Source organism: Ylistrum balloti, unplaced genomic scaffold (genome assembly GCF_031769215.1).
Source record: "Ylistrum balloti isolate Yb309-2 unplaced genomic scaffold, AGI_CSIRO_Ybal_v1 Utg369876, whole genome shotgun sequence".
NCBI classification, from domain to species: Eukaryota; Metazoa; Mollusca; class Bivalvia; order Pectinida; family Pectinidae; genus Ylistrum; species Ylistrum balloti.
In genome coordinates, this window is record NW_026782016.1 from 1,741,747 (window position 1) to 1,754,285 (window position 12,539).

Below are 12,539 nucleotides of genomic sequence, written 5' to 3' on the forward strand. Positions count from 1 at the left end.
TACATGTATATAACATCAGGTATATCGTAGTAAAGGTTACTTTCAAAGATTCGTTTTTGTTGATTTTACGGGTACCTTAAACACAAATTGATATGTCCATGAAATAATTCACAGATAAAAATTGACATGGATTATAGTACTAGTGGATTTTACAAGCCTGATTTATCTTTCAAGTCAAGAACCCCCCCCCCAAAAATGTACATTTTCTGTAAAACCACAAAATTTTAGTTCCTCAAAATATATGATTTTACGGTATGTGAAACTGGATGCAGTTAAATTTGAAAGTTTCATTTTTTTTCTTCTTACTGAACACAAAACTTTGCAGATAATTAGGACCTGATGTTAATTATTCAAAGTTTTGTGTTCAGTAAAAAAATTAATTACATTTTGTATTTGTATTGCATTTGTTTATAAGTGTTCATGTCATGACCATATTTGGTAATATTTGCTTACATACATTGTTTCTATTGTTATATATAATTGTTTAGGCTCTGTGGCTGGCTGACCAGAAAGACATTACATCAGAAATGCATGAGGAATTTTACAGATATATCGGTAATGTGTATGATAAGCCTCGATATCACCTCCACTACAAGACTGATGCGCCCCTCAACATCCGAGCTCTTTTCTATGTTCCCGAGTACAAACCAAGTGAGTAGAGGTCATTGCTCAATAGAACCAGAAACTCGGCACCTGGCAAATTTTCTGTCACCATTGAAATTAAAAAAACATGCTTGTACTATATCAGGAATATGAATCCTCTCCACTGTTACACTTTGTGATGGCTTCTGATACTCACGACAGTGATATAAAAGTTCAAGTACTAATTCACAAAGAATTTCAAAGGTTATGAAATTTAATTTTTGTGACAAATAAAAAAAAAATTTAATAATCTTCTTAAGATGTATGATTTCCCAGCAAATGTCATTGAAATAATACTTTGATCTTTCTTTCAGCTTTATTTGATATGAGTCGAGAGACAGATGTATGTGTGACTCTATACAGCAGAAAAGTTATGATAATGCCCCGAGCTTCTCACATTCTGCCACGCTGGCTACGATTTCTCAAAGGTAGGATTCACACCTTCATAAGATTGAAACCTTGCAGACAACAATATGTTTTTACTGTCAAGATATTTCAACACAACAGGGTCAGATGTAAATTCTAATGTGATGTATGGATCAAGTTTAAAACAGATGGTTGATGTTGGCAAATAGCTATCATGAAGGATATTTGGTTAATCTGTGTTTTATTTTATTTGTGAAACGACAAATTAATTTCTAAATGTGGATGATATAGTTTTTCTAATATTAGAAATATTTCCAACTTCATGTTTTTATTAAATATTTCAAATTATTTTAAGAATAAATGAAAAATATCTTTGAATATTTTTCAAAATTTCCTTTTAATGTCCATTGATATTAAGTTTGCTGGAATTGTACTTATTTTGGTTGCCGTATGTTACAGGTGTTGTGGATAGTGAGGACATACCTCTCAATCTTAGTCGTGAATTACTTCAGGACAGTTCACTCATCAGGTACGAGAGTTCACAAATATCTAAATGATACTGCCTCTGTATCCTCTCCTCATTAATCATGTGTAAGTGTTGTTAATGTTACCTAGATTCTAAGGACTTTCATGCTCTTTTTGTTCTACAGGAAGTTACGCCAAGTCCTTACCACTCGCATTCTCAAATTTTTCCAAGATTGTGCGAAGAAGGACCAACCAACCTACTCTGCATTCTACGATGATTATGGCCTGTTTTTTAGAGAAGGGATTGTCACTGAACATGACCAGGAGATGAGGGTAAGTGGTGGTAGTAATCTTAGCAGGACGCTACAAATGGTTATCTCCTCTTTGATATTATCTTCTTTCCTGAGCCTGTAAATCAAATTTATCATAAAGATATACATGGATATCCAAGGAATTAGATTACAATTCTAAAGCACACCTGTCATCATAAGTGTTTATGTCATTTTATTTTTGAATTGTCTTGTTATTGCTTTTGGCCCTGACAATAAGTTTGCCTGTAGATACAGATTCACAGATAAACATTCTAGTCTCACAGATAGTATTAGACATTCTAGTTCACTCACAGTAGGCATTCTAGTTCACAGATAGGTATTCTAGTCTCACAGATAGGTATTCTAATCTCACAGATAGACATTCTAGTCTCACAGATAGGCATTCTAGTCTCACAGATAGACATTCTAGTTCACAGATAGACATTCTAGTCTCACAGATAGACATTCTAGTCTCACAGATAGACATTCTAGTCTCACAGATAGACATTCTAGTTCACAGATAGACATTCTAGTCTCACAGATAGACATTCTAGTCTCACAGATAGACATTCTAGTCTCACAGATAGACATTCTAGTCTCACAGATAGACATTCTAGTTCACAGATAGACATTCTAGTCTCACAGATAGACATTCTAGTCTCACAGATAGACATTCTAGTCTCACAGATAGACATTCTAGTTCACAGATAGACATTCTAGTTCACAGATAGACATTCTAGTCTCACAGATAGACATTCTAGTCTCACAGATAGACATTCTAGTTCACAGATAGACATTCTAGTCTCATAGATAGACATTCTAGTCTCACAGACAGACATTCTAGTCTCAAAGATAGACATTCTAGTCTCCCAAATATCTCTTACTTTTATAAGAGAACGTATATATATCATACTTGTCCATTTAACAAGACATTATTGTCAGTGTGAATAATAATATATATGTTAGTATTATTTCTTGGATTTTATCTTTAAAGTTCTTTGAACAGTGTCCTGATAATTGCCTCATTTTGAACTGAGGTCTTATAGTTATTTAAATTGCACAATACAAATATGTATAAATGTAAATTACATTATGTTGATAGGAAGAGATTGCCAAGTTGTTGAGATTTGAGTCATCAAAGTCAGCTAAAGGAGAACGTATCAGCATGAATGAGTATGCATCCCGTATGAAGGCAGGATCTCGGGAGATCTACTTCTTGTCTGCCCCAAAGTAAGTCGTCAGCATTCCTCATTTAAGGGAAAAGAATTACAGTGAATAATTTGAAATCCATGTGTTTGTTGCTAAGCTATTTGATTTGGTTAGTATAACAGAATACAAGAATATTTGTACTTGTCTGGGATATTGTTTGAAGTGTATGTTGTGATTAGAGAGTACAAGTCTAGCATATGTTAGGTTTTTGGTTTAATTCCTGTCCTGATTTACAACAGTCGAGAGCTGGCAGAGCAGTCACCATACCTTGAGGCTCTCGAGAAGAGGGATGTGGAAGTGCTGTTTCTGTATGAGCCGTACGACGAGCTTGTACTAATGAACCTTGGACAGTATGACAAAAAGTTCTTCAAGTCCATAGAGAATGAGATGACAAACGACAAGGCTGACACTGACACTGTTGATGAGACTGGTGGGTATTATAATGATTAGTACAAAAGGGGAGATAACTGTGTTATATCACATGATAGATGGATTTTACAGCTCATTAAACTAGTGAGGTCCATGAATCTCCTAATATAATCTCTGATTTTTATTTTTTGACATACAAAGATTAGAACCCAAATTCTATACCCAAAAATAGAATGTTTCACTATTTTTCTCCCACCTTTTACAGCAGTATTTGGTGAACACAATGTGGATCAAACAACTTCTGAAAATAACTTGATTTCTCTGTGACATACAAGATTAGACCAAATTGTTTACAATATGTATTCTTCAAAAATAATAAGTAATGCATTATCTTCATCACAAGCTTCTGTTATGATTTATTATGCTCGTTGGAAGGAATAAGACATCCAAATAGCAAAGGTCAATTAGTGCAACCATGGGATACATGTATCCCGCACAGGTAGAGGTGGGAGAAAAACAAAAAAAAAGGAAAGTAACCACATAGTAAAACAAAGGATTATTTCTGCTTTTCAGACGAAAAAAGTTTGCGCCAGGGAGAGGTTGATGATTTAAAGACTTGGTTACAAGGAGTCCTTGGCAACAAGGTCACAAAGGTCAAGGTAAAGATCGTACAGTAAATTATTTTTTTTGTAAATTTGTTTTAGGAAGCAGGTACACAGTATTGGTGTTATCTGTGGATCTTTCTATGTGTTTGTTTAATGCCATAATATTTCCTGTAGGATCTTCAAGCTCTGTGTGTATGTACAATTTAGGTGGTATGTTTTCAGCCAAACCAAACCAGGTGAACGATACAGACCCTATGTGTCTCTTGTATTGAATATGTAAGGAAAATTATTAATGAATTAATGACCCATTTTATTTATACTTCCATTCTACACTTCACAGGTAACAAAGAAACTGGTGTCCCATCCATGTGTAATAACAGTTCCGGAGATGGGATCTGTTCGTCATTTCCTCCGCACCACATTGGCAGACAAGAGTGAGGAGGAACGCTATCGTGTACTACATGCTACGCTGGAGATCAACCCTAGGTAATTCAATTGTTACAAACTTTTCCTGTCATTGCAACAAGTTTATTTTCACTCTTTGGTATCAGAGAAGCAAAATCTGTCGATAGGCATAGTTTTATACTTGACAATACTGGCCATTTACACTTAAACAATAACAAAGTGTTTGACCTGTTTTTGTATTTGGATGATATTTGGTTTATAGGTCATAAATGAAATATAGTGTCTGAACAAGGCTCATGAATATTCATATATTGTATTCATCTTGCTGCTACAGATGTCTTTTCTTAATGGTAGGGAATTATTTCTCTGGTAAGGTTACACTTCTCATCTACAGTGTTTTTCTAAATCTTGCATAATATGGCATTTCTAACTAATATGATCTAAAATCAGTGTAATTCAATAATTCATCTCATGTATTGTCATGTAGTTCAAATAAATAAGATCATTCGTTTTACAATAATCTCATGTTACATTATTTACAGAAAATTTTCAGACTTCATATGTTAATTGAAAATTAATAATTTATGTTTGAAAACATATGTTAATTGAAAATTAATAATTTATGTTTGAAAAATGAAAAATCAGGAATAGATGTTTGTCTGGAGCCTGGTATTGTAGTGTTTATATTCATGATCTTGTTTCTACAGTCACCCACTCATCAAGAAGATACATGACCTTCAAAAGACCAATACAGACTTAGGAAGACTTGTAGCAGAACAGGTATCTATTATGTTTGCAAATTCTTTTTTTACAAGTAGCACTTGCTGTATTCATGTCTGTTTGTCTACAGATAATTAAGCATGCTTTTAACTCACTTCAATGAGGTTTGTAATAAAATTGTCTGAGTTGTTTATATTTGTACTGTAATTATCCTACAGTAAGACGAGAGGCCAACACTTAAACATTTACTCAAAGTAGGGGGTGAGCTTATCGCAGAACAATGAAATAACTTAAACAGTTTTACTGAATCTGAGTGGGCTTATTACAATATATGACCTTATAATTGGATGAATACAAGATATTGTAAATATCTAAGACTTCTGTTGGAGAGTGTGGTTCTGCCTGCTGAAATTGATTTCTAAAGTGAAAACATCAGATGAGATATACAACTGTATTATATATCTGATCACATGAATACATTAGCATAAGTAATTAATTACATTAGTGTATATGAATATTACTTCAGGAGCAAAAGTGAAGTAAATTAACATTGGAATCGATTTATGAAAATGTGTGTCTAATATCCTGTTTTTTTCAAAATCTTTATGCATGTTGTAACTCATATTTGATTTGTTTTTTATTTGGGTAAGTCTTGATATCATTGGTCAATGCAACAAAGATTGCTGTATAATGCAAAAGTTTTTATAGTAGTTACCTCCCCTTAATTGTGTCTGAGTTAGCCAAATTTCTTCAAGCAAAACGCTATCAGCTGACAGGACACATCAATACACATTAGATTTACTTCTAATCTACTGTGGATTCATTTTATTTCGTGGGGGTCCAATTTTCGTTGTTTTCGTGGATGAGCAAATCCACGAATTTAAAAACACAACGAAATATGAACTACTTACTAAAGTAATTTTGAAATTTGACCAAGTAATCTTTGCCGACACCGGAAACGTCCACCGGTAATGACAGAAGCCCCGTAATTAGTCGGGAGTCCTCGACATGGATACGCTAAATTGGTGTCAACGATATATAATTATATATTATTAAACATAACAAAGGGTAAGTACCCATTGTGATGCTAAGTATGATGGGATCGCAGTCGTTAGCGACACTGTGGACACTAGGCTTGATCGGACCATCCTGTCGATTGAAGATTGGATCCGTATTTCTATCCGACTACAGGTTCACAATAATTATTAATAATGCAGATCTTGTTTACACACCTGTTTACACACATGGTCCAATCGTTACGCGTGGTGTTTTCATATGACTGCGGTACACCGACTGATCAGCACACAATGTTTATCCACTGAAAACAATTGTTTCTGATAATTACCGATTGATTACACGCCAGGATATATACTGATTTGTGGTTTGATATTAATGCGAGACTGTTGTAAACAGCGTTATAAAAACACAGGACGCCATCTTGAAAAAAAACGTTCTTTTATTCTTGTCATTAGTGTTAATTCCTGTGAACATAGCCTTAATACAAACAGAAATAATTTCGACTGGAAGCAAAAAGAGAAAATTCTAACGTTTTTATTTTTTTCCCACAGAATCAAAAATCCACGAATTCTGATTTATTAGCCAGTAATTATCACATGGTGTGCCGTTCAAGTCGTCCTTATTCCACAGTCCGTCTATTGAGCATTGTCCATGCATAAACAATTCTTGTTATCGCTTCTTCCTGAGAAATACCAGAAGAACATTTTTCAAACATCATATGAAGGTTTTCCTCTGTCCCTAGTTGTGCCCATTTTAAATTGAAACTGATCAATGAAACTCAGTTCCTGTAGGAGTTGATAGTTTGAATACAAAGTACAGGTCCCTACTAGTGTTGAAAGTACAGTGTTACAATGTACTGGTCCCTACTAGTGTTGATAGTACAGTGTTACAATGAACAAGTCCCTACTAGAGTTGATAGTACAGTGTTACAATGTACAGGTCCCTACTAGTTTTGATAGTACAGTGTTACAATGTACAGGTCCCTACTAGTGTTGATAGTACAGTGTTACAATGTACAGGTCCCTACTAGTTTTGATATCACAATGTACAATGTACAGGTCCCTACTAGTGTTGTTGGTACAGTGTGCAATGTACAGGTCCTTACTAGTGTTGATATCACAGTGTTACAATGTACAGGTCCCTACTGGTGTTGATAGTACAGTGTACAATGTACAGGTCCCTACTAGTGTTGATAGTACAGTGTTACAATGTACAGGTCCCTACTAGTGTTGTTTTTACAGTGTACAATGTACATGTCCCTACTAGTGTTGATAGTACAGTGTTACAATGTACAGGTCCCTACTAGTGTTGATAGTACAGTGTACAATGTACAGGTCCCTACTAGTGTTGATAGTACAGTGTGCAATGTACAGGTCCCTACTAGTGTTGATAGTACAGTGTTATAATGTACAGGTCCCTACTAGTGTTGATAGTACAATGTAACAATGTACAGGTCCCTACTAGTGTTGTTAGTACAGTGTTAAAATGTACAGGTCCCTACTAGTGTTGATAGTACAGTGTTACAATGTACAGGTCCCTACTAGCGTTAATAGTGCAGTGTACAATGTACAGGTCTCTACTAGTGTTGTTAGTATTTCCTCCTGGTGTAGATAATATGGTGTGCAATGTTAAGTTCCCTCCTGGTTTTGATAGTTCTGTATACAATGTACAGGTCTCTCCTGCTGATTTTAGTACAGTGTACAATGTACACAGGTCTCTAATAATGCTGATGGTGCTGTGCACATATAACATTTAGGTCTTCCTTTTGTTTTTTATAGTTATTAAGTTACTTGACCAAAGATGTCATTCTTTCCTATTGGGATTGTTTTTAGTCTGTGGTCATGTGACTTGTGTTGTGCTGAAAATTTTTTCTTGTGAACATGATAACTTGAGTTAACATGAACAGAATTTGAAGAGACTTGGTCTGCAGTGTTATATCAATAAGATCTGGCATGGTAATTAGACCAGTGTAATTCTTATTTTCAGAGTTATGGCCCTTTGTGGTTTTATTTCCTTGTCAGTACAATAACTTTAGTAAATATGAACAGATTTCGAGGAAACCTGTTAAGCAGCCATACTTGTGTATCAATAAGAACTGAGATGAGTTTAACAATGGGATGGATTTGATAATTTATTACAAAGTTAGGCCCAGTGCATCTCTAGTACCTTGAACCTAGTGAACACAATTACCTGAAGAAATGTATATGAACAGATTTGAATGAAACTTGTATGCAATATAAAATCAATGAGACCTCAGATGGGCTAGACAGTAGGACAATATTAATTCTGCAGTAACTTACAGAGTTATCTGCCTTTGTTTTTTTTTTAAACATTGGACCTTGTTAACACTATGTTTTAAGTAAATATGAATCAGTTTTGATGAAACTTGGTATGCAGCCTTATATCAATTGGGTATGAGATGAGCTAGCCAACAGTACTATATTGATCAAAATTTACATAGTTATGGCCCTTTGTAGATTTATAACCTTGTGAATAAGATTAATGGAGTCAATTTGAACAGATTTTAATGAAACTTGATGCCATTTTCATGATGTGTCATATTAATTTATGTCATTTAGACTAGATAGGCATCAGAAAGTTTTTAGTTGTATGTTGTAGCTGTGCTTTACAAATTTATCTTCATTGTCCAATCAAATGTGGTGTTACATCATGAATGGATAAGAAAATAAGTATTGATAACTTTCTCTTGCCTTAACATTAAGTCTTTAGAGTCTTCTTACCCTGTGCCTTGTTCTAGTAAATCCCCAGGCATTGAGTTAGCATCTAGAATTTTACACTCTTACCTAAGATTCAGGCAAATTGAAATGTCTCTGTCAATCAGTTTGCCTTCCATAAAAAATCTTCAAAATCTTAAAATGGATATTACTGGCATCAGAGGAGTGTTATATTGGAGAAAGTATTTGTATTACTTTCGTTGAGCACAAATCTGACTTAAATGTGATTAGTATTGAAGTTGAACTATGATAGTTTCAGGCACATTGCTCTAAAACAGGTTTAGATATAGTCAGTAGACAGTAGTAAAGCCACTATCACTAGCTTGTCTCTGGAACTGCGTTAATGTTTCAAAGCAGCCATGTGTGTAACAGTGGGAGGCATGGTGAACTGGGGCCTCCCACGCCAGATCAATACAGATGGATTTTGTGATTACTGCAGTGTAAAATACAGCTCATTTCTACACACTATTGTCAGTATAAAACCCTGTTCAAATATACCATATCCTGTCAATGTAAAACATATAGGACAGTGTAGAGAATACTAAGTTTTATCAACGCTGTCAATTTAGAACACTTGTGAGCTCTACTGTCTTTGTCAGTGTAGAACACTGCTCAATTCTACTGTCTTTGTCAGTGTAGAACACCGCTCAATTCTACTGTCTTTGTCAGTGTAGATCAGTGTAGAACACTGCTGTTCTGTCATCTCTGTCAATATTGAACACTGCTCAATTCTACTGTCTTTGACAGTGTAGAATCCTGCTCAGTCTATCATCACTGTCAATGTAGAACACTGTTTAGTTCTACTGTCCCTGTCGATGTAGAATAATGTTTAGTTCTTCTGTCCCTGTCGGTGTAGAACAATGTTTAAATTCTACTGTCCCTGTCAATGTAAAACAATGTTTAAATTCTACTGTCCCTGTCAATGTAGAACAATGTTTAGTTCTACTGTCCCTGTCAGTGTAGAACAATGTTTAGTTCTACTGTCCCTGTCAATGTAAAACAATGTTTAGTTCTACTGTCCCTGTCAATGTAAAACAATGTTTAGTTCTACTGTCCCTGTCAATGTAAAACAATGTTTAGTTCTACTGTCCATGTCAATGTAGAGCAATCTTTAGTTCTGTCCCTGTCAGTGTAGAACAATGTTTAAATTCTACTGTCCCTGTCAGTGTAGAACAATGTTTAAATTCTACTGTCCCTGTCAATGTAAAACAATGTTTAGTTCTACTGTCCATGTCAATGTAGAGCAATCTTTAGTTCTACTGTCCCTGTCAATGTGGAACAATGTTTTAAGTTCTACTGTCCCTGTCAATGTAAAACAATATTTAAGTTCTACTGTCCCTGTCAATGTAAAACAATGTTTAAGTTCTACTGTCCCTGTCAATGTAGGACACTGCTTAGTTCTACTGTCCCTGTCAATGTAGAACAATGTTTAGTTCTACTGTCCCTGTCAATGTAAAACAATGTTTAGTTCTACTGTCCCTGTCAATGTAGGACACTTCTTAGTTCTACTGTCCCTGTCAATGTAGGACACTGTTTAGTTCTACTGTCCCTGTCAATGTAGAACAATGTTTAGTTCTACTGTCCCTGTCAATGTAAAACAATGTTTAAGTTCTACTGTCCCTGTCAATGTAGGACACTGCTTAGTTCTACTGTCCCTGTCAATGTAGAGCAATCTTTAGTTCTACTGTCCCTGTCGATGTAGGACACTGCTTTGTTCTACTGTCCCTGTCACTGTAGGACACTGCTTAGTTCTACTGTCCCTGTCAATGTAGGACACTGTTTAGTTCTACTGTCCCTGTCAATGTAAAACAATGTTTAGTTCTACTGTCCCTGTCGATGTAGAACAATGTTTAGTTCTACTGTCCCTGTCGATGTAGGACACTGCTTTGTTCTACTGTCCCTGTCACTGTAGGACACTGTTTAGTTCTACTGTCCCTGTCACTGTAGGACACTGTTTAGTTCTACTGTCCCTGTCAATGTAAAAAATGTTTAGTTCTACTGTCCCTGTCGATGTAGAACAATGTTTAGTTCTACTGTCCCTGTCGATGTAGGACACTGCTTTGTACTACTGTCCCTGTCACTGTAGGACACTGTTTAGTTCTACTGTCCCTGTCGATGTAGGACACTGCTTTGTTCTACTGTCCCTGTCAATGTAAAACAATGTTTAGTTCTACTGTCCCTGTCACTGTAGGACACTGTTTAGTTCTACTGTCCCTGTCACTGTAGGACACTGTTTAGTTCTACTGTCCCTGTCACTGTAGGACACTGTTTAGTTCTACTGTCCCTGTCAATGTAGGACACTGTTTAGTTCTATATTTCTTACACTTGTGTTTGTTTTCCTGATCATCCAGTATTTTTTATGGCTAACCTGTCATTTTTTCAAGAAAGAATTTTTTAAGTCTTGATTCATTCTTTATTACCTAAGTAAAAATACAATTCCAAAAATAAAATAAATACTAAATGAACACCCAACCCTGTTTTTGCTGCCATTGTTAGCTAAATGTCTCAGTTCTTCAAACCTAATGAGTGTGATGTGTAATTACTAAATGTTGGATGCCTTGCCTGAATTTTCCTATCACCAACCTTATTGTATAGAAGAATGACTGTTGCTCTTTAACACCATTTTTTGAATGAATGTTGTTACAAGCATGTTGTACAGCCTATAATACTATACTCATTTTATGAATGAATCCTTGCTGTACATTGTTCTATGTGATGTGATCAGTGATACACTAGTGTGTGTTGTCCCAGCACATGGTTTGCTGAGCTCAGCAGTTCGAAGTATTGTAGCCTCTGTGCCTGTGTCGGCATTGATTAGGAATCTTGAGAAAGTCAGCTAGCCTGAGGGCTAACTTCAAAGCTCTGTGGTGTATTTTGTTCTATAGTACAATTACTCTACTGACACATTCAACTTACAGATTGGTTTTCTGTCTGTATATATATAGATGCCTGATATGATGTGCTACCCTGTCTATTATGTTACATAATCATACTGGTCAATTTCATAATGATCTCAATACTGAATGCCCTCTAAATACATTACAGTTATGGCTGAAGGTCGTTCTACAGTTCTTGTGATATATCTGAAACTGTACCATTTAAAATTTGGATAGGTGTGGAGGTATCCACTACCTTTTTTATGTGAACATTATTTCGTCTTTGAAAGCAAGGATTTATTGCCTTTATTTTTTTAACTGCCTATAGAAAATGCTCATTTCTTAAATGATACCTAATCTTTTTATCCAGTTGTCTTGGGGGTTGGTAGTTTATCTAATGTTTGGCAATAAACTACCTGTATATCTATTAAATAGATTTATTTTGTTTGCTATAACACAGTACACTTGCTGGCTTTATAAGTTACGAGGGTTATTTTGAGGCAGGTTCTCTTTGTATTAAGTGGTTGTTGCCTCACTGAACACTATGCAGAAGGCCCATCACATGTTATTTAAATAATTTCAAGTTTTTTTTAAGATGATGAAATATCATAACCACGACAGCACAAGACAATCCCTACTTATCTAAGTTTGTAAAGTTCAATGTTTCGCTAAGCGACCTATTTAACACTCCTTTCTCACACTTTGCAGGATTGTAAACTTAGTGTAGACAGTTACTTGCGATTTTATTAAAATTTCATTTACATCAAGCAAATTAATTGTCAGATGTTTCATTTAAGTATGAGGTTGTAAACTTTGATA

At 35.2% G+C, this 12,539-nt stretch overlaps 1 protein-coding gene across 1 annotated transcript in view; it reads left to right on the plus strand.

Moving 5' to 3' along the window:
• Positions 1-12,539, plus strand: part of LOC132546159 (heat shock protein 75 kDa, mitochondrial-like) — a 31,176-nt gene that overhangs the window by 9,612 nt on the left and 9,025 nt on the right. Inside the window, exons 9-17 of the mRNA XM_060209866.1 lie at positions 489-651; positions 957-1,070; positions 1,468-1,537; positions 1,659-1,806; positions 2,887-3,014; positions 3,233-3,423; positions 3,936-4,021; positions 4,308-4,453; positions 5,080-5,152. Coding sequence (XP_060065849.1) covers positions 489-651; positions 957-1,070; positions 1,468-1,537; positions 1,659-1,806; positions 2,887-3,014; positions 3,233-3,423; positions 3,936-4,021; positions 4,308-4,453; positions 5,080-5,152 — 1,119 coding nt within the window. The remainder of the gene's footprint in view (positions 1-488; positions 652-956; positions 1,071-1,467; positions 1,538-1,658; positions 1,807-2,886; positions 3,015-3,232; positions 3,424-3,935; positions 4,022-4,307; positions 4,454-5,079; positions 5,153-12,539) is intronic.